At 36.2% G+C, this 24295-nt stretch overlaps 1 protein-coding gene across 3 annotated transcripts; it reads right to left on the bottom strand.

Moving 5' to 3' along the window:
• Positions 1–535: 535 nt before the first annotated feature.
• LOC136259840 (uncharacterized) lies at positions 536–23020 on the bottom strand. 3 transcript variants are annotated; one of them, XM_066053394.1, is made up of 9 exons: positions 22765–23020; positions 16022–16755; positions 11198–11486; positions 6614–8739; positions 5304–5331; positions 2994–3311; positions 2674–2708; positions 2506–2584; positions 536–761 (listed from the first exon to the last, which is right to left on the bottom strand). In XM_066053394.1, exons 2-9 carry the CDS (start codon positions 16739–16741, stop codon positions 718–720), a joined length of 3639 nt encoding a protein of 1212 aa, XP_065909466.1. In that variant the 5' UTR covers positions 16742–16755; positions 22765–23020; the 3' UTR covers positions 536–717. The 3 variants fall into 3 exon arrangements, 2 of the variants coding, with proteins under 2 accessions (XP_065909466.1, XP_065909476.1); XM_066053404.1 differs by lacking the exon at positions 22765–23020 and having other exon boundaries at positions 16022–16199; positions 16451–16683; XR_010703377.1 differs by lacking the exons at positions 536–761; positions 2506–2584; positions 2674–2708 and adding an exon at positions 5059–5247 and having other exon boundaries at positions 3180–3311.
• Between the last annotated feature and the right edge of the window lie 1275 nt (positions 23021–24295).

The following is a 24295-nucleotide window of genomic DNA, read 5'->3' as shown; positions in this document are numbered from 1 at the left end:
CTAGTTGCTGTTCAGTTTGCTATTACTTTAATAGAAACAGAGTTCAAGATCCATAACTTATGCAATAGGGCAAGCACTGCTGCTAGTATCAGAGAGAAAAAAATGAACTCAACAACACACACATATCTCTACAAGTTTAAAAATTTCCTCAAAATCACCAATATTATTTTAGAAAGTGTACACAGGACAGTGTACGTACATGAAAAATGTGAGAAAAGGTTAAATTTTACTTGATAAATAAATTGTGCATCCCCACACATAGAAGCTAAGAGTATAGCTGTTTATCTGTAGTTTTGACAGGAACACATGTTGCTCAGATGTTCAGTGAATATTCCACACATGCAGTATGTGTCACAGTTTAGTAACTTCTGTGCTTTCAACATTTGCACATGGTATGAATATATACAGTTATGGTAAGCATGCAGTTTTAATCTTTTTGTATAGCAGCACGTTTACAATAATTACAGTAGTCAGTTTATTATAACATTTGCTGTAACTGCAGTACAGTTGCAAGATTGTTTTGTCATACTCTATATTTAATAGTAACCGTGAAATTCATATTAATATAACAAAGTTGAACATCATTTGAAAAAGTATGTAGTATGTACAATAAATGTGCATTATTCTATCCTATACAATAATGATACCAATCCTTATAATATGCCCCGTATTAGTCATAAATTATGAAGAGAATTCATTTGTTTTCAGTCTCCTTTTCTAGTCAGTTGAACTCTTTCCCGATTGATACAAAAACACATTTCCTTTAATACAAAATAAGTAATGTATTAACAAAGTAGTATATAATCTACTACAGACTAATTGCATGCACGTACAATACTGCTCAAATGTAAAATTGCACTAACTTATACTATTTTCTCATGTCATATGAGCACTTTATGGGTGAGTGAAGTCCCCCCCCCCCCCTCCCCCCCTGTGGACATGCATTCAAACATCATTCTTTCAATAGGCACAGGTTCATATGTTACAGAAAAGGTTACAGGTATATACAAAGAAAAATTAGGGGTTTTAAGTTTGATCAGGGATCATCACACAATACAATATTAGGGATCATGAAGGTTTGGACGTTCAACCTTCATGGCACCTTGGCAGTATTGGATAGACATAACCATGCCCAAAACTGCCCTCATTATGACCTGAAATGGTTCCAATAGGTTGCTACAATTTAAAAAAAAAAAAGAATTTATTCAGTGGAATTTTCTACTGACTGTCTGACTGACTGATATTCCTTCAGACAAGTGTAACTCAATAACGGCTAAGGCTACAGGCTTGATTTTTCATTGCTAAATCTTCAGCCCGACAGGTCATACACAGTATGTACAATGCATGCTTCATGGAATTGCCTGTGTCCTCATTGTGTCCCATTTAATACCTTTGCTGACAGCTCAAGGTATTGATTCATGGTAGCACCACACGATGGCTTCCCTAAATTTGTAACAGGATTTGTCTGAGGTTTCATTGTGGCAGAATTGAGGTTCTTCTTGTAGTTTTCTTTATTTGTAATGCTGTGTAACAGACTGAATACAGCTGAAAATGAAGTGTATTGTCCACTTTGTTATTTCAGTAAGTGATAGTTGGGGCATGCATTCAGACAAAAACAATAAGTCTAATGCCTTTCTTTCTCAATGCCGTATATGTGCTGGTTTACCACTCATAATTATGTTACAAAAAGTAAACAATCAAGTACTGTACCAGGAAAATTGAAATAAAAAGTAGTGAAACAAGGAAGGTGAAGATGGGCATTTACTCCTTAATTTAGTCTATGTCCACTTGTATCTTCAGGAGTACGTAGGTGATCTCCCTTGTTTCACTACTTTTTATTTCTTTGATCTCTAATCAAACTTATAAATTCCAGAAATAAAAAGTATAGCGAAGCAAAGGAGGTCCTAGTTGCACTCTTGTAGGACAAAGTTTTATTTGAGCGGTATCATAGTCTAGTTTTACATCCATTCCTCAAGTCCTGAATAACCCATAACTCAGCCTAGCTCATTTCTGTTTGCTTGTCTTTCATTTTGAAAACAACCCTGTACTGTCCCTGTCACTCCAGCCCACCAACATCCCTATCAGTACATGCCCGATACAGTCTAACTCATGAAAAACTATCAAAAATGACAGAAACTTAAAGCTAGGATGAAATTTACAGCACAGGTAACACCATGGGGGTGTAATACCACACCCAGCTATCCCCAGGTTGGCCACAGCTCTATCAAAGCCTCAGACTGTTTTGTATGGCTCACCAAGCTTGGAAAAAGCAGCCAGTAAAAACAGATCATTTAACTCTGGTTGATCACAATTTTTATAGCAGCATTTGATGGTGCTTTGTAATTTTGTGTTTATGGTGGAAAAACAAACCTGCTGCCATGGGTAATAATACCAGTTTTTCCACACAGTGTACTACCGTACAACCACAACATTTTAGTAAACACATCTACATCCACGACATTTCATTCAACATGGGTTTATTTATTATATACACACATACTCTACCTGTAGGTTCAGAAATGCTGTGAGAATAACTCTGAGCATGACCCATGCCAGGGGATACTTCAGTTGGAAGTGAAATAGACTATACACATGTATGAAAAATAGATATAAGCACTGAATCATGTACAGAAATAAGATACACAAAACAATGTCACTACATTCAAGTATTACCTTATGAAACTGTGAAGCAATATCACCGTCAAATCCTACAGGAAAGAGAAGAATACTTATTGTACAGAACAACAGTTTGATGAATATGTAGTAGAGGAGACTGAAGAACCTCAACTGCCATATCACATCTAATTTATATAATGGTCTGATAAGTAGGGCCCTAAAGTCATGAATTTTATAATAGTTGTGGAAAATTGCATGCTACATAAGTGCAAGATGAAGATGTACTTGTGTATATACGTACATATGTAACAGATTAGTGTTGTAAACAGTACATAATACTGGGCTAAACATGCGAAGTCATGGTACAATATATGTACCTTTAGAAAGCTTAACTACAGATGACTCCATTTCAATAGCTAGCATTTCAGCTGAAATGGTACAACGTGTCTTCATTACATCAAGCAATTGATAAAAACTATTCGTGTGTCCAGCTTTCAGATGCTGTGCAATATATTCCAATAATTTCATAATCTTCTCTGATTCTCGATTATATGATTCAATAAGGGATGCATCATCAACAGTGATAACTCTTCTTGCTATGAAGTGGGGTATTAGTGTGTGGACACTAAGAACTTTAGTTAATGTGGCATAATTGTCTGTAAACACTTTTTCCTCTATATATTCCTCCAATTTCCCTGTGAGAATGTACATTTCATAACACCCAAGTAGAGTAAAAGTTAATGCTAGGAGTTAATGAGCAACTAAAGATACTATCTGTTACACGTGCACCATCTGGCAGGTACCATTACAATTTGCTAAATGATTTACACAGTATAAAGTTACACACCCTTTAATTATTATAGAACTCACTCTGTAAAAGCCACAACTAATCTTATGTGAAATGTACACATGTAGTACAAAATTAATATGGTTGTGATGAAACTTAAAGAAGACACATATGGTGTGTTGTGCAGCTAAAGGAGCTGGTACACCACACCAGTGTGCTATTAACAGGAACAATCAAAATGTAATTTTCGTGCATACAATAGCTCTATGCATACCATATTATGTAGAATACTCTTGCCCTATGTGCAGAACCATTTCAGATACTACATTAATCATAATAACAATTTAAGGCATCGGGAACCAAGCATTACACATCACATCTTAAACTCATGCATGCTAGTGATGTTTCTTTTAAAGTATATAAGCTTTATGCCATCCTGCAATCAGTGAAATGATGTGAGCATGGTAACAGTTAACTAAACAGCAGAACTGCTCAACTACATATGTATACGCTAATAAACTATGTAATACTTGTACTATCATGTTGGTAAAATATAATGTGTTTGTGGGTAAGTAGTTAATGTCAAGAAGAATTAAAGTTATGAAAGATAAGGTACTCAAATAGAACACATGGGACAAACATGACTTTCCTATATATCTATAAAATGTGCTATTATAATTATGATTTGAAGCAACTACATGAGCAAATACAAACGTTTAAACACTAAAGTAAAAATGCCGCTGGCTGGATTCAAACATGTGGCCTAACTGCAGCAACTATACGTATGCAGGAACTCTAACTGTTTATCCTATAGTTTGTAATGGAATGCAGCTGGAGTTTTTCTCTACACTGTGTCCTTCAATACACTGTAGCAAATAAAAGAAAGCACATGGAAGCTTGCAATAAAATTTGTAAGTTATACGATAAGTACTATATTTTGCATGTGAACCATGTCAATATGTTTATAAGTTGATCAGTTAGCACTGTCATTCTAACAAATGAAAAAGTATGCCATGAAAAAGTACGCCAGGCACAAAAGTGCCAGTGAGAAGAAAAAAATGTCATAAGCAGGAATTTAATCCTGGACCCTTGGGTAACAGTTCTGTGCATTAACACCAGAGCTGTTTGACTGTGTTTTGACATAAATTATCTGTCAAGTTAACAGCATGATAAAGAAATAATCCGGACAGACAGACAGACAGACAGACAGTACAATTAAGTACCCAACAGCTAAGTTTCCTGCCACTTTAGATAATTTTTTAACTTGATGTTGACTGTATCGGGCAAGCTCCAATAGGGATGAAGGGAAGTGGAGGGCAAGAGGTCGTATACAAAATTAAAAAGGAATGCACATGGATGAATTAGGTCAAATTATGGACCATTCAGTTTTCAAAACTGGCTAAAATGAAATGAAATTTACAACACATGTCTTATTCAACACTACAGAGCTGTACAGCCACATACAGCCATCCCCAGGCTGGCCACAGCTCCATTAGGGCCTCAGATTGCTCGTATGGATTGTCACTGTGCAGCCAGCAAAAGCAGACCTGAAATATTTGAGTAGTTTTGTGCTGCTGTTGGTGAAAAATCATGTCATGGACAATAAAACCAGTTTTCCCAGACCCAGCAGGGGTTAGCACTGACCGCATGTGTACCTGGTTTTTAGAAGTACAAATGTAGTTTAACATCAACTTGTTTCTCAGATGTTTCATTGATTGATTGGATTGACTGATAAAAAAACTTGACCTCACAATTCTGCTTTTCATAGGAGGAATACAAGTATACACATTCAGCAAGGCACATTCAATCATAATCTATGATACTGCATGAACTGTACTTGAACACTATAAAAGTGTAATGCATGATGCACTTGATGTTTTAGCTAGAAAAGTTAGTTTACCTGAAAATCTTGACCGTGGTGACATGGCCTGCAGCAACAAAAATAAGAACACATATAATAAATCTATTATGGAGTACTGTATAGTAGAATATTTGGACTGTCTACCCAAAATATTTAAGGCTGGCTCACTATTCCTTCAAGACAACTTTGCAGTATTGGTTAGGCACAGTCACACCTAAATACTGTAAACCTTCAGAGTGACCCCAAATTAGCTAATTCCAATAAATTTCTGCAAGTGTTTTCTTTTTCTAATTTTCTACTAACTGCCTGACCGGCTGCCTGACTGATGCCTTCAGCCTATGGATAAGGCTTCTTTACTGTTCGATGTCACTTAGGCCTGAGAGATGCCTTTTTGCCAACCACATTATAGCAGAAGTTACAATGCATGCAATATAGACTTAGCTTTGTCCTCTTTTTTGTGTTCCGTTTCTTTCTTCACTACTGCATAGGTGTTGATTTGTGGTCACACATTATGACTTCTACTGTATCATGAGAATTGTCTGTAACTTCTGCAGCAAGTAAATCGACTGCTGAGACATTTCTTGTACTGTAGTCAGAACAGTCAAAACATAGCTCTATATAACAGTCAAAACATAGCTGAAAAATGAAGTGGAATGGCCATGCCACTTTTCAGAAATTGATAGTCAAGGTGTTCACTTAGTCATGCAGTTATAGCTATTCTATAATGTGTCTAGAACAATTCTTTCCTTTGTTGTAGTATGTGCTGGTTCACCAGCAATGAAAATTTTATTATAAAAATAATGAAGCAAGGGATATTGTACAGCTGCTATAATTCCTAAGTCATACAAGCAATCTATATGTATGGAAGCTCCATTGTATACGTGCAATACTGTATGTATACAGTGGAGCTTTCATTCAGTATCATAAGAGTGCACACACTAAACATACAGTAGATGCATAGTTTTGTATAACATAAAACTACTAGTGACATGGATACATACAGTATATCCAATACGTTAATACATTTAGCTAAACAGATTCTTAACAAAACCTCAGGTTTTAAACAAAACTATTTTTCTACAATACCTGCAAAAAACTTCTTTGGTAATGACAGAAGGCCAAATGCACACAATGACTAATAGAAGGACAACTAAAAATTACAGTATAGAATGGCCATTAGCCAATGAATAAATGAAGGAAAACATTAACAAGTAGTATGGTACAGATAAGGATATAATATTAAGTATAAAACTAACTCATCTTCCATTTCACAAATTATAAACATTTGATAAGAAATATGGAACATGCATGTGCACCCTTAGTATAATTATGTGCAATTCAATTATTACCAGTGATGCTTTTGTTATATCACACCATAACTTGTGTGAACAAGATTGTAGTTCTACAAAGCCGTGGTTTTCACAAATCAATCCATTAGGAAGTGGTATTTGTCCAGTCACATGATGTGAAGATAGATATATCAAACAAGACTTACTCTTACAGTAAAACGCACACTTGAAATCAGTACCAGTACTTTGTTGCATTTGCTGTAACATGTTGACTATGGTCTGCTGAACTTCGCAATGAATAGACCCAGATTTTACATTCTTTCTTACTTGAATTTCTAAGTGGGTAATTTTATCGTGCAACAAAACATACTGTCCAGCATTAGTACAAAACATAACAAAGTCTGCGTAAACACATCTCTTCCCTTCCAGTGAAACCTGGAGTTTCCAGTTATCAACTTTTTGAACCAATTGTACAATTAAACAACAAAACACTCCTCTTGGGAAAGTGCCAGAATTGAACTGTATCACAAATTCAACACCATCAAGTGGTGGCATAACATCAAACAGAGCGGTTTCATCCTTGTACGAATCTAGTACTGTCAACATCAAATAGTCACTACTGTTTGTAGGATAAGGTGTGACAATGTTAAAATATTTGAGCAATTCAAGGAAGAATTCAAGTTTAATACCTCCCAGAGAATCAGTAATGATTTGGTCAGTTTTAATTTTGTCTATCAAAGATTTACTAAGAATGCCTTTAGATTTCAGATTATTCAATGCTTTACGATCAACAATTCTTCCATCAAATGAAAAGCAAACAAAATTTGTCAAGTTCGTAAACAACCATTGTGGGTTAGAAATGACAAAATCTTTCATGCTTGGTACATTATGAAAGTAGAGCAGAATACCAAACATATGGTGAAACCTCAATGCAGCTTTAACTTGTACCTCAGCACTCTTCTTATCACATCCTGGAATAATTTCTTGAAAAAGTTCCACAACTTCTGAAATTGCAATGAAAGATTTGTTGCCTTTTCCACATATTCGTCTTATTTCTAATTCCAATAAGATCCAGCTGATTGGTACTTCATATACAGCCTTTTCATCTAGTATAGCTTTGATTTCAGAGCAAATTTGGTTTGCTATTGAATCTTGTGAATATTCTTGCTTTCCAGAGAGAGTATTATCTACTGCAAACAAAATTTTATTACAGTTCCAGATAGATACATTATCACTGGGCTCCAATTGTGAAACTATCTCTTCTAGTTGATCACTGACTGTATCAACATCTTTTTCATTTACTTGATCAAGATGAGTACCAACAAAACAAAGTCCTGGCTTACTATCTCTGCCTTTTTGCGAAACAGCCACATCTGGAAGCGGAACGTCTGTAATTATGGAGTCTTTCAAAAGTGCAACTAGACATTTTATTAAATCTTTGTTAGTATAATTCAAAGTATATGGTTCATAAGATTTGATACCATTTTTGTAATGATGCACTAATACTCGTTCATCAAATCCTTTAGCTCCCAATACATGAAGCATATTTAAGACAACAAACATAACAGTAGCTGAAGTATTAACAGCTGGTAACATGTTTATGAACTGTGGTTGACCACCAGTGTCCAGTAATGTGAGGATGTCCCATATTGGAAGGGGTTCTTCATAATCTTTTGTAAGATTAGGAGACTTTGAGCATAATCGCTTTTCAGTAAGGACAGGTTTGAATTTTGCTGTTTTGAAAGATGGATTATCCAACGATTCTGCTTGGGGTTTTTGAGGTTTTTCACTAAATTCTCTTACATCTTGTTGACAGGAGTTGAATTGTTCTGTGTTTACAATACTTTCCTCTTTTGTACTATCCACATGTTGCTCTGAGCAAAACGGTTGTGGTTTGAACACCAGTTTGTGGTGAAGACGTAGTTTAACTTGACGAAGTTCTTCAGCAGGATAAAGATCAACCCAATTGGTCCCTTGAATAATAGCCTTTCTTGATATCACAATTTGTTGAGTGTTACCAAGTTCTGTACTGTGTTGATCAGGTTTAAATTTTTTATTCTTAAGCAAACGAACAAAGCTTGTTTTCCCAGCCCCTGATGCTCCACAAAACAAGATTTTAGCATGTCGCACCTTCATAGTATAACCACCATTTTTAGCTTCATCAATTAGTTGCACCATTTGCTTATCTGTCAGCAAAACAATTAATTGTAAAACAGGTATTGTACACCAATATACCTTGTGCCTATTACAAGACCTTTTAACTGCTAGTAAGGATACATATCTATAGCTGAAAGCAATATGGTACACAATATGTACCATGAAATCAGCACTTGTACAGCCAGTTTACCAATATTGGAATAGAGATTGGGATAAGTATAATTCTAGGGAAATGGTAATAGGATGGGAGTGGGAACAACCAATGGAAAATGTCTGATAAAGGTCGTCATGTCAACATACTGGTTGGATTTTACACTGGATCCATTTCCATTAAATGATCAAAAACACTCTATTGGAGCAGGCAAGATTTTAAATTTATAGTTATCCCACACGCAAGGAGGATATATTGAGTCTGTGAGTTTAATGGACTAATTGGCATAGATTATATACACTAACTAACTTGTCATCACTGCATACTACTCCATTGAAACCATAAAACATTTTGAAAGATTCAACTACCAAAGAAGAGATTTACAAAGTATTCTATTTAATTATAACAGTGCTTTTATATAGATTTTGAGAAGCTACCGTACAGTGTAATAATTTGATGGAGGAAAATTTTGATGAATGGCAAGCATTTTGTAAAATTCGTTAAAGTTTTCCCCCATCAAAGTTTTACGCTGTACGGTATATACTTGTAGCCACAGGATGTAAGCAGCTAATGCTTATCAGTCTCCAATAAGAACATTATTAACAGTCATACAGCCTCCTAAGGCTGCAGTTGCAGCTTCCCAAACAAGAAAGTGGAAAATACAATAAGATGTGGTATGTACACATGCCAAAACAGCTAAACTGTGAAAAAAGGATATAGCTTTCCTGGATTAAAATGTTGGGAAATTGAAGATGGCAACCAAGAAATGGCTACAACTATGTCAATCAATTCAATATGCTGTATGTCATTACTAAAATTAATGCCATTTCTTGGCAACTACATTTGATTTCAAGTCCCCACTTGTTTACTATCACTTTTGCACCTTTTTCACAGCTTGACTGTTTTAGTAACATACAACAAATAATTTTAAGAAGCCGGCATGCTGCACTGTGAGTATATTGACAAAAAGAAACAAAACAAGATTTGTATCTCCATGCTGCCTTTACAAAACAAGACCATTTTTGCTGTGGAAACAGCCAACACCATCAGTAGTCCACATACCAAATTTGAGCAAAATTACTTCAAGGTATGAAACTTCAAAAATTGGCTAAATCTTTTTCTTACACTTATAACAGCTGCCATAAAATGCAAATGAGTTATCTGATTTCCTTTAGATTTGGCACACAGAAGGGGGTTTAAAGGCGCATCTTGGTACCAAGTTTGGCTGGATACAATAAACAGTCAAGGAGGGAGTTATTAGCGATCATTCACGAAAAATAATACCAACATGTTGTCACACCTACAGGATAAATTGCTTGTTGAAAATTGGTATGTGGCTAAGTTAACCTAAAGACCATAAAGATACAAAGCAAAAACCAACAGTGTGTAACAATTATGCAATCGAGATTTGCTAATAAAAAAGATTACTTGCCAGACAAACTACTCACTTGAGGGGAATAAGTTGAAAATTGGTGTATAGATGGATTAATTGTCTTAGAAAGACTCTTCAATGGTTTAGAAGAATTGAATTTAAAGCCACAGAGTTATAACATATGAAATCCAACTGGGTGTAGCAAGTGCGAGATCAAGATACTCTAATAGAGCAGTCAGCTAAAAAGTAAATTACTCTATTAAAGCATTCAACTATATCTTGTAGAGAATTTAAGCCACCCTGTATAGAGCTCAGATACAACAAATCACCCTGTAGAGAGTTCAACTATCTACGTTTATTCAGTTTTAAATATACAAATATTTAAGCAGACACAAAGCTATACACAGAAATTACTCTCTCTCTTGTTCAAAATTCCTCTACTAAAGAAACAATCAAAAAAAGGAAGTCCCAAAGTCAGCTTATGGCTGGCTTTGTAGCTTGCAATACAAAAAGAAGTGATATCTAAAACCAAAACAGCCAAGCTGTAAAAAAAAGGGTGTAGCCTCCTAAAAGGTCAGGGTAGAAAAAGTTGTGAAATCAAAAGTGGCAGCCAAGTAATAGCTGTGATGGTACGTAGGTTAATGACAAAATTTTAATAACAATTCAGGTGAATTTTGTGCTGAATCTTAGAGGAGGCAACACAAATTCACCTGAATTGACATTATTACATTTTTGTCATTAACCTATCATCACAGTTATTTCTTGGCCACCACTTTTGAGCTCACAACTTTTTCACCCTGGGGTCACATCCTTTTTCACACCTTGGCTGTTTTGGCATAGATTATATTAACATCATTTCTTGGCCACTGCCTGATTTCCCCACTTGTTTACTATCACTTTTGCACCTTTTTTCACAGCTTGACTGTTAGAGTAATATACAACAAATAACTTCTGTGATGATTACCTTCAATATCTACGAAGTACTTTTTGTTATCTTTTGTTGAAAAATGCTCCTTTTGAATAGCATACTTGCATATTTTGTAAGTAGCTCTTGAAATATTCCTACTTCCAGCACTAAAAAATTGTCCTTTCTGTGTAGAGCTATCTAGCTTTAACCCTATCTTTGCACCCTCAAATTTTGTTGGTCGAAGATATTCAAGGATTGACAGAACGTTGTCTTCACTAGTGTCACATAAATAGATTGCAAATCGATAGAATTTTGGCTTTGTTATTTCAGGATCCTCCTTTATCACCTACATAAATGATCACATAACAACTAATACTACAGTACAACCCACTAATAAGGAATGTGCATACATACAGTGCAGTCGACATACAACAGGTGTCATACAATGGTGCATCATACAACTTTATAAATTAAATTGTAAATCATACATACATAGTTGACTGGTTTAGCCGATGGAGTGCCACTGCTGGTTGGCTACAGTTAATTAAGACTGTATTTGTAGCACAGCGAATAGCAACAACTATTATAGTATGTAACACTTTGCTTGGGCAGATCAAAGGAATATTTGGGTATACATATCTGATATTACATGGTCAGGGAATTTTCTATATAATGCGGCATTATTTGTGACCTAATTTTATAAAACCATCGATATCCGCACAATTTTCAAAATGCATTTTATTTGTTCTTTGTTTTCTACAGGGACAGAGGAATGGACTAGCCAAGTTTCAGCTTTCTAGGTTAAGCAGCGTTGGAAATACAGCACTAGACAGCCGGACGAGCAAATAATTTGATATGTACAGAAGCTACTGGGAAAAGAATCTACAGGCGCTTACATAAACCATCATAACTTACTGATACAACGATGTACAGAATTGAATCTTGGCTCATTGTGTTCGCCATGAATTTGTGCATCCACCAAGGTATAGTTTTTTCCCCCAGGTATGCTTCTTAGTTCGAGAAGGAAGGCAAATTCACTGAAAAACGATTGTCGGTAAATTCTTTCGTCACTGCAATGTAAACAAACGTCTGTAACTTTGGAATCTTTTCATGTATGGAGATGAAACAAAGATTTTTGTACTTTCTATGGACAGGCAAACACAATGATGCCCAGGATTTATCCATTGGCGGCTTAATTCGCCCACCAGTGAGGCAATAAAAACCTGCATAATTTTTTTTCTGGAACTTGCATTTTTTACCCATAGTTTTTAAATACGTTTTATTACAAAAGTACTGTTGTGCATATATCAACGGTTTTCCAAAATTCGGTCACATTTTATAATGTCCTCTAGCTCATGAGGCAGCGGTACTGCCCAGTTTGTTTATAAAAGCTCAGACTGAAATCAATTATAAGAATAAATTAATGCTCATTTGACTATTATCACGAGTTGGAGTTTGACACAAGAAGCACTCAAATAGAGGCATTTCAGTATCCTTGCCATTCTACAAGTTACTTGAAGGTGAAAACTAAGTCTTATTGTGCATACATAAATGTTTCAGCACGTTTTCAAATAAGGACCATACCCACATTACAGATAACATGAGTTAACCATGTTACAACAAAGCTTACTCCTTTAGGCCTTTAGTATATGTTGTAATTAGTCTTAAACAACTTGATAGCAGTAAAACATTTGTACATTTCCCACAATTTGCAAAAGCTCAACTTTTCCATGATATCTTTAGGACTCATCCATTCATTATAACAAACGTAGCTGCAACGTTACCTGCTGCCTAGCCACAATCAAATATTTCAGGCATGTATCATACAGTACAGTAGTACTGTACATTAGGGATCATGGAGATTTGGATTTTCCTAGCCAAAAAAATTCACCCAAAAACCAGCTTCACGACTCCATCCTGGCACCTTGGCAGTATTGGTTAGGTACAACCCAAGAGTGCTTTCAGTACAATCCTAAAGGCTTCCAATAAATTGTTATGAAATTTTAAAGAAAATTTATTCAATGGAATTTTCTACTGACTGCCTGCCTGCCTGCCTGCCTCTGCCTGCCTGCCTGCCTGCCTCTGCCTGCCTGCCTTCAGGCAAGCGTAACTCAATAACAGCTAAGGCTATGGGCTTGATTTTTTTCACTGTTCGACACCGCTTCATCCCAAGACGTGCTTTTGGCACACCGCAGTACGTACAATGTACACATCATGGACTTACCTTTGTTCTCCTTTGTGTCTTTGCTGACAGCCCAAGATGTTGATTCGTGGTAGCACAATGCATGGCTTCCCTACAGTACATTTGTAAACAGGAATTGTTTGTATTTTTTGTGGTGACTGGATTGATTGCAGAGACAATTCTAACACTGTTCTTCGTTTGTAATGCTGTGTAATAGGCTGAAAATAGCTGAAAGTGAAGCGTAATGGCAGCTGCACTTTCGAGGCAGTAATTGAAAGTTGGGGGCACGCGAATCATCATATTTCCGTAGTGACTGGATTGTTGCAGAGGTACTTTTTCTACTGTTTTTCGTCTGTAACACTGTGTAACGAGCTGAACATAGCTGAAAGCAAAGCGTGGTGCACTTTCAAAGCAGTATTGATAGCTGGAGCACGCGCCATTCAGACAAAAACATTCATTCTGGTGCCATCCTTTCTTTTATGCAGTATGCGTGGGTTCACCAGTTATAATAATGTTATAAAAAAGTAAACAAACAAGTTTAAGGAAATAATAGGAATTTTAATTTCGATTAGGGATCATAGAAAGTAGGGAAACAAGGGAGGTCACCTACACCTGCAGATATACTATTGAACACTTAATCCCTAATTCAGTCTATATCCCAAGACCAAGACTGAATTAGGGATAATGTTCACTAGTATATCTGCAGGTGTAGATGACCTCTCTTGTTTCCCTACTTTTTTTCTATGATCTCTAATCGAACTAATTTTTCTTTAAACTTGTATAAAATGAATACAGCGGTTTCACTCGTATTGGCATGGGGTTAATCACTTGGCAGGATATTAGCCTGCAATAGAAGTGTTACATAATAGTTGTAACACGGGCACTCGTGGTCTGCCTGAATGTCCATCCTCAGCCCTCAGGCCTGCGGCCCTTGTGCTTCGGGTGGACATATCAGGCAGACCACTTGTGCCCATGTTACAACTATAATATGTACAGGTTAAGCCGAGTCCTCAAAAAGTTCAGTAATTCATGGCTGGAATTACACAAGTTGGCTAATTTGTAGTACTGCTTGACCTGCTAGAAGTATTTCAAAACGTAAACATTCAATGCCTGACACTTTGTTAATGACCAATCAAAGTTTTCAACACAAGTACACATTTCTTTAGGGAACCCATACAAGTACATAGTCCTATGCAATAAAGCCAAACCACACATTGACAACTTTACTGTCAACACTAATCACCGAAATGCTATTTTACTTGAAAAAAATCCACTTTTCTTTTAGCTTTTTTCAGGATGTAGCCCAATGATGAAGACTCTGTACCTATAAAATGCATAGTCATGAACCACGATAGTGAGTTCATAATAGGGATTGCCCATGTTTTTGGCAAAAACTCTAATAGAAGCACACCTAAAAACCACCTTGGAAAGCATCCTCCAACTCAAAGCAACCCGCTGGTGGTTCTTTACAATGAGTATAGGTCCACTAGTAAGTATCAAGTGAAAAGGAAACAGTATGTGTACTTCAGACAAAACTGGAATTTTCCATTTTGTTCATATTCTTCATATTATTATTATTATTCATATTATTCATAATATTATTTTGTTTCACTCATTTACAGCAAACGTTATCCAATTTTTCAGAATAAAAAGCAGCAATGGATCATTGTGCGTGTTTTTGATTTCGTTTTTGGATGGAAACAGCCCAAATCAGGCTGTTTCTTCTTGCCATAACGCCATTACGCATGAGTAGCCATACAAAATCACACTCAGAGTTATCGGTGTGTACTGCTTGTGCTAATACAATCTGTCCTTATTAAACTCAGTATAGGCCAGGAAGTGTAATCTGTGTTGAAGACTTTGTTGCAAGGTGGTTTTTCACTCCGTGATTATTGTACATGGACGGGCTATCCAAGATTAAACACTCACTGAATTTGACAGCTAATAAAGGCACCAGTAATGTAAATTGTAGCTTATATTAAGAGACTCTCATGATCATCCTGTATACACATTGCACTTTGATCAGTTTCATGTGTGTACTGAAACGTTGATGGCACTACTATGCAGAATGCAAAATTACACTATTCACAACAGTCTTCATTATCAATAAAATTAATCCATAATCCATCACTGGATTAATAAGAAGTACATAAACTAGATGAATAAACAATTGAAAATTTTAAGAGAGAGAATAGGGATTGCTGTAAAAAGCCACCAAACAAGAAGGGATCGCTGGGGTGGCAATGTAAACCACAAATCCCTATTTTGACTTGTTTCAAAATGACAAAGCATGTAACCAAAATTTCTGACAGAGTCAAAATAGGGATTTGTGGTTTACATTACCACCCCAACGATCCCTTCTTGTTTGGTGGCTCTTTTAGCTATCCCTATTCTCTCTTTTAAAATTTTCAATTGTTTATTCATCTTTTATAACACATACACTGTAAAACAATTTGGATGTGAGCCCATCGTACATATACATTATCTTATCTATTTGTACATTTTGTCATCTTTACTGTTTAAGAGAACAAAATCATCAAAAAAGGTTTATTATTAATTTGAATTATTTAGCTAGGTATAGCTGCAAATCCCAAAGCTCCCATAGCTGGCTTTGAATTATGCGTTTATTTGCTCACTTTGTTCTTTTTAAAGCTATAATGGTCTAATAACAACTATTATACAGTATATAGACACTGTACCTCATAATCTACACTTGGAAAAGCAGTGGTTACTGAGACATGTAAAGAATACTTGTTGCCAAACTGTTCCAACTCTTCCCAGAGTGATGCAACAGGTGTACCATAGTATTTTTCTCCCAAACAAAAGAAAAGTAGCTTTCCAGAATTTTCGGTGATTGGCACACGTGGCACATCATTTCTAAGGAGAGGAAACATGGTCATTTTAGCAGGGTCATCACTTTCTCTGAAGTGGTACTTGTCTAAATAAACAAAGTTATTAAATGATTTTATCACTGTACAGTAAGTATATTCATAGCCAGTGTGTTCCATGATTTTGGATCCATCTGGAAAGTTGCTATCTAAAGACAAACAATAATAAGCTCTACGGCAATGATATTGCTGAAGAAACATCAGCATTTGTGTTACAACATGATCTTGAATAGTACCAACATTTCGAAGTGATGAAGGTAGAACTTCAAGAATTGAACAATTCTGTTGCTTGAAAGTGGGTGGAAAACTAATAACATCTGAACAATGACCAGCTTCATTGATAATTACTACATAAAAATATTTGTTCAAACAATTGCAACTCAGTACAGCATCTAGATGTTCTTGTTTCCTACTAAACCTTCCATAATCTAGTATTAGGATGTTTCGTAGATCCTCGCGTTCCTTAAGAACACACAGATCCTGAAAACATACTGCAGCACTTTCCAGAGACTTTACATCAGCATTATCCATATCACACGTGCAGCCTATATAGCAAAAATATTACACAGTTGTAAATGCTGACAATATCACGATTGGTATGAATTACAAACATTCAAATACACATACAAATCAGTACTAGTTCAATAGAGGATATACCCAGTATGGTCAATTGTATTTTGGAGGTCCAGGTACAAGGTACATTGATTAACTAATTAATTGCCTCTACATTCCTTGCATGACAGCATTTCAAAGCTAAAGTATTAATACGATGATGTCAATTCAGCATTTTTGTACACTAGCAGCAGGATGGGTAGCCGGTGTATATATTGTAAGTGGAAAAGAAACGGGAGAAGACCCTAGAGGCAATATCTCAGGTAATGACTCATTAAGAGATGCTCTTAGAGCACATTTACTAACCAGCCTGCACCAAAATTCAGGCAATAGTGAACAGCACATGACAACTGTTGACCAGCCTGCCAGAATTTGCTACGCAAATGTACCAGGTTGTGTAAATGCACTAATCTGGTAATCTCAACAACTAACAACACACTGATGCTGAAGTCCCTCTGGTCAGTCATACACGCCAGTTGGTAATCCTGTTGTTACAGCTAGGAGAACCAAGCTGAGGATGCAGACTATGATACAGATAGGCATTAATTGGAATCACACCAACAACATGGGAGGCAGCAATTACATGTAGATGGCAGTGTTCATGTGCAACAAGAGGTCAACAATCCACAGAACTTTGACCCCAACATGCTAGATGATAAGAATGACAACACGTCTATCATGCAACAAGTAATTACAAATTATCTAGAGATCACTTCTGTCATACCCTGAGCAAAGTTAACAGGTCGGCAATGCATAAGGCACATGAGATCCACAGTAGCAAAACGGCTAGTAGTTGACCAATTCATGAAGGGACTACCTCAAATCTTGCTTCTCAAACAAGGGGACAGCAAAACTAAAGACTTGTGATCTGACCTCATTAAGTAAAATCTGCTAGAAGATGTTAATGCAATGAAAAATGTTTATGGCATGCTAGACATAGTCCAGTGATCATTAGTACTCCTTGGAAATGCAAACGAGTTATTGTCACAGATTAGAAGGACCAATAAACTGCAGCTTGCAGATAAATCACTGGGAAAGTATGACCCTCTCAAGCTAGCAGGAATTCATCAAATGTCTACAGAACAAGGTAAAATCTGATGCTTCATTAGCCCAATTAGTATCAGTTTCACAATGGTACTATAGTAACATGTCATGCACCCTACCATCTATTGTCCAATTGAAGGAGCCCTGTAAAGTTGGGGGCATTGGCAGGGTAACCTTAAAAGCTTAACATGAATACAGAGGCAGGGGTGTGGCAAGGACAAGGCAGATTTACTGACCACCAGTCCCATCAAAGAAATTCTAATTCAATTGTCACCTCCTTTGACAATATTAGCACCATTACATCTGGATTTTTCATATAATGCCACACACAGACTCACTCCAGTTATTAGCAGACTATAAATTATACCTTATTTATACATAATTGAGAGATTCTTACAAGGGATCCCTGGGTTCTCACCACAGTAAAGGGATACCATTTGCCTCTATAGCTGTGGTGAATCATTATGTTTTTGGTAGACCAGTTTGATACTGATGACTCCAATACTGTACAGCCAATACTTTGTGGTCAGCATTATATCTACCACTTACCATGAAATTGAAGGAACACAAACAGGAAGTCACCCATTGGTTTCCTATATGCTGAGAGGCATGCTTAACTAACAGTAAGCCCCACATTATTCCTGTTCTTGGGACATCAGAGCAGTCGTGGAGTTCACATCTAGCCACAGGTCATCTACTTTATCAACATTACAGCTAGCCAAGAAAACAGCCACATTATTGACCCTGGTTAATGCTGATAGATGTTCTGATCTACCTTACATCATGCTGGACTCTAGATGGTGTAGAATTCATGGTAACACATCTAACCGAGACAACATCTGCTAGCTATAGAATCCCAGGCCACTAAGTAAGGTGTTTTATTCTAGCTTCCCAGATAACAGCAAGGTGCATACTGTTTCTTTTCTGTGTCTCTACATCTAAAAGACAAGAAAACAAGTAAGAAGTTTGGGTAACCCAAAACCCTAATTCTATACCTTATGAAAGGGAAGTATGCACCTGCTACTAAAGAATATGAAGCCAAAGCAATGTTTATTAATGAAAATTAATAGCAACACTAAAGTAATTACAGTAGAAGACCTTCAAGTTTGAAACTATAATAGTTTGAAAATATAAAGCATGATTAAACAATAACGGTAACAAATAACAATAGTACACAACAATAACTTATTGTTTGGCTTAATGTACAATTAATAACCAATTTCATTTTTAAAATCATACAATATTGTAACTAAAATGATAATGCCTCATAATTACAACACTATTATTAGGGACCATTCAAACAAGGGATATATCAGCACTTGATTATTAATGTATAATCCTATATAATCCCATACAAACAACATTGCCTTATACTGTACTTGTCATAATCTCACAATTACAAACGTATGTATGTAGTTACAGGTACCAAGGTATAATGTACAATATACTAATGACCTGATGGTATCTTGTCTATATATAAGCTGCATGAATTTTTAGAAACAGACATGATACCACCATTCATACAAGATTTACATTTATCTGTTGATGTGTGTAACTACTGTGCCACTATTTGAGTTCCTTTTTTAGGTAACGACAATAGCGTGTTCAGTGTTTGGTGTGGCAAATGGCGTCAAAATACCCACAGCATTCCAGATTATACATTCCTATAATTATGTTGCAACCTAGAGCATTTATTAATTGTGATCGTCATGTCATCAACTAGAGCATCACTCACAGTTTTATCCTAGTTTGTTATCACATATCTTTCTTTGTGAATCATTGTCTCGTTCATGTAATAGTCTGATTAGAGTCTACAATAGAGTTAGGGTTATAATCACTACAGGTCTATAAATGGCTTGTCACAAGGAAATTCTTATCAAACAGTACGGTAGTACAGTTTAAGTACAAGGTGCAGAGGGAACACTCTCATGGGAACTCCAAAAGGCACATCCCATTGGTGACTTTGTTATTGTGGCATGGCCTCCAGCCTTGCAACTGTAGTCAGACAGGCTAGCAGTCAGACGAAAATTCGAGTTTCAGTGATTTTTTTAAAAATTCTATATCCATACGCAGCCGCCTGTGAGTGTTTGCCTGTTTTGATGCTGCATTTGATGTCAGATGGACTAATAAAATTCCATAAAGGTGACTTTCACTGTGTAAGATATTTCTTGGATGGTTTTTAAAGGAGCCGCTGCCAGTTTAGGCAGCACATGTTATTTTTGGGAGTCTTTCCCGGCTTTTATCTTCAATCATGTTAGTCTTCTTCCTTTTCCATGTAATGAAACCATATTGAGGCAAAAATTTTCCTATCATCACTTTCCTTGAGCGGCATATTTAGACACTGTAAACTTATTGAAGTGCTTATGCTCGGTAGATACCTGTAACTTCACGATAGGTTGAATGCCACGCATATTATTACAATATTGGTTGATTAATAATGATCAAACACTAAGACCATACCCCTTAATAATCTATCATGATGACACACCCCGTTATTATTGGCCTAGCTGTATTTATAAAATAGTGACACACCCCCTAGGTGAAAGGCTGACTCGAGATACTCTAATACAGCAGTCATCCTAATAGAACAGCCACACATGTATAGCTATATACTAAAAAAAAAAAAAACTAGTATATTAAAAATAATTAATTTAAAAATAAAGTAGGGATCCAAAAGTTGTGAAACAAGAGATGAATGGTGGCACCACAGCATAGCACAGTGGGAAAATCCCTACTTTGGGATTGAACAAAATGATTGTGATAACATGCCAATGTAGGGATTTTCCCACCAAGCTATGTTGTAATACCATCACTCATCTCTTGTTTCACTACTTTTTATTGCTAGGATCCCTAATTTATATAATTTTTAATATACTAGTAGATTTGTGCAGACTGCAATGAAAAAAATATGAATAATGAGCATGCACTATTTACAATCATAATTGGTAGTACAGTAGGACCTCGATTATCCAAATCTCGATTATCCGAACCCTCGATTATCCGAACAGTGTAAGTGACTGCTCTATTAGAGTATTTCGTCATTAGGTGAACGTTCTATTAGAGTAAGTGTATGTTCTATTAGAGTAGTTGAACAGAACTCTGTATATAAATGAATGGGCTTCATTTATCCGAACAAATTCACTTATCTGAACGCTTTTGTGATTTAACTGGCACACAGGTGTTCGGATAATGGAGGTCCTACTGTAGTTATATTATCCAGTAATCAAACGGAATGTTTCTTGTGGTTTGTTCAACTTGGAGCCATTACACAACAATGGTATAAATTAGGAACAGCATAAGGGACCATACACCACCTGTAAGTCACACATGTTTTGCACATCACAAACCACATAACCATACAACTACAGTAGTGACATCATCCACACTTGGTACACGTGACTAGTGCCTCAAGGGCTATCCAGTGGTACTATTGCCCGAGGGCAAGGATTTATAGTTGCTCTGCATGTTTATAAAAACGTCAAAAGTTACTGAAAGTCGTGTGGTGACACATTAAGTCACACTTCTAAAATATGAAGTGATTTCCAGTGCTTAGAACTCTATTTCAAGTAGTAGTGCTTCCCAGCCGAGTATTCAAAGATTCAGGTAGAGATCACAATTCCTAGTGCTGATAAAGACATTTCCTTTGTGACATAATAGAACACCTTCCATCAAACAGGTCAGAAGACAGTAACCAACATCCGTATTGAAGTGGGAACTATGTGACTTATTGTGGTGCACAAATTATGATCCCTTACATTACCTGGCAAAACCAGACCAAAATTATTAAAAACCAGTGTTGGACAGTTACTTTTAAAATGTAACTCGTTACATATTACATATTATTTACAACTGAACTATTTAGTTACAGTTACATATTACCCATATAATAAAGTAACTATAATAATATTACATGTTATATTACTTTGTGTCCACAGTCTTAAACTGTCACGTGTGAAACTACCACTTTATCACGTGACATGATTGTGTTGTTGGACAATATGCAAATCTTGGTTATAAGTAAGAAGCTGGTGAATAAGCTTCATTCAGTAGGGTTCGTTACTTTGTAGTGGCAAGGCGTTACTCAGTGGATTACTAATGAGATTAGTAACTTTGATCTGTTACTTAAAGCAAGAGTTTATAATATACAATATTAAGACTCTTATTATGAACTCTTGCTTAAAGTAATAATATTATGTAATATTAGACTCGTTACAGTAACTTCATTACTTAGGTAACGCATTACATTTGCAAGTAAAGTAACTTGAGTTATATTACCTGTTTTTATAGCATATTTCGTTATACTACTTAGTTACCAAAAAGGGTAATAATATTACGTAATGCGTTACCTCCAACACTGTTAAAAACAATATATCTACTTGTACTGGAAGTAAGTAAAACTATTATGCCTCACCTTCACCCTTGCTTGAATTTATAACCGATATCACAGCAAAATTCCATGCATCTCATAATCTGTACAGAGTCTTCCCGCTACTGCACCACTGACTTTTATTTCGTTGTGATGTAGCTAATGATATTAATAAGCTTCCAAATGTATTGAGTGATGCCAGATGTTTTAATATGGTCTAGCATGCAAGAGTGTGTAGCTACCAGGATGTGTACTTGTAAAGTTGTCAACATGTTAGTTAACACAAAATACATCCAGCATAGCTAGCTGCTAACCGGCCATCTGATACTTTGAATTGTTTACCTATATTGTTGATAAAAACTATCTAATTACACTTTACGCTGCTAAAAGGATAGTTTCACACCGGTGAACTTAAAGAATGTTCGAGAGAAGGTTAAATTTCTCAGTATCGCGACAGCTGGGAAGCAGCCCCGTACAAAAACAGAACATACGGCGAGGTTACACACTAGTACAATAACGATAATACACTTACAATTCAGTGGTATGAATCCGAGTTTGATTCTAGCTTCTCAATAGCTAGAGTGATCCGGATAAGACCCGGCCTCAGGCAGTGCCAGTCGAACCAACGGCACCGAGTCGTTGCGGTTCAAACTTGAGACGCTCGAACCCAGCAGGTATTATATACACTGTCTACTAGTCTCTCCAGTCAGCAGAAGGTAAAGAACAATTCTTGATGGCAGCGAATGATAAAACCGCAGAACCAAGACAATAAACAACGCCTGAGTACCCTAATCACGTGAACGAGTAAAGCCGGGAACACCCGCCCTTAATTACCAATATCTCAGTACTTCGTTAAATTTTGACAGTATCAGCCTAGTAGGCTGTTCCTTATTCTGTAAACACAGTAAGTGAGTCCTCAGTCACACCCCAGGAGTGGGCGTGGCAATTAAGGAAATGAAGAAAAAAGTCACTATAGGCAGTAGCTAACAAAAAATAGTAGAAAAAAACGTTAACGGATTTTATAAAAAGGGGCCACCAAGTGAGTCTACAAATGTACTACTCCAACGTTTCTACTTGACATATCATATTAGGCCTGGCTTAGGCTGGCTATTGTCCACGCAGTCAGTAAGGAATTGACCTGGCAACCCAGGGGTGTGTGTAGTAGCAGTATATCCTTGTGAAGAGTTGAAAATCAGAGATGTACTAATAAGACCATTGTATTAGCTTAAGGCATATTTAGTTGACTTCTTTTTTTTGTAATAGAGGGCATGCCAGAGGAATGTGTTGTATCTGACAGTGATTTTCACCAGTCAGTCCAAACATAATATACGAAATTAATTATATATGCAGGCATTAAACCTGGTGTGGTTTTATGAGGAAGCCAGTGAGAGGGACCACAAAGTGAGTTTCACCATTCCACCAATCTGGTACACACTTCTATTTCAATGAATCCAGACATACTCCAAGCTAGGCACTAGCAGAGTTAATTACTGGCTAGTTTCATGGAGTGTTCATTGGTAAGTTTCCAGCAATGGATTTTTAATACGTGAAAATGTTCTTGGCCACCCATTGAAATTTTGACTTTTCAGAGAGTTTCAAAATTTTCAGAGGATTTCCAAAATTGTTTCCATTGGGTTTTCACGATATCTCTTCCAGCAGTGTGTACCATGCAGTAGTTACAGTTACTGTGTTTTTTTTAAGTAACTATAATAGTGACTAAATGACTTACACATGCTTGTTTGTTTACTTTTGTGACAATGATAATTTCACTTTGTTACACAGCCCAAGTCATGGTGTACGGTATTAAAATGTGTCTAGCATGGCACAATAATTGCAGCTCAGAATGTTTGGTAAGCATGAATTCATGATTTTTAACTATTGTGATTTGTTTGTTTTATGGACAATTATAACTAGTTAGCATTACTTACAGTATAGTTACTTTATAAAAGTAATATTTTATTACATTTCTAGTTACTCCCAACTCTGTACCTAATATAATTCACTTACATTGTAGACCTAATAGTTCAGTCATTGGGGCAATTGCCTAACCCAGGAGTCTGAGG

This window comes from Dysidea avara, chromosome 1 (assembly GCF_963678975.1).
Source record: "Dysidea avara chromosome 1, odDysAvar1.4, whole genome shotgun sequence".
Lineage (NCBI taxonomy): Eukaryota > Metazoa > Porifera > Demospongiae > Dictyoceratida > Dysideidae > Dysidea > Dysidea avara.
This window is presented reverse-complemented; position numbering and strand designations above follow the sequence as displayed.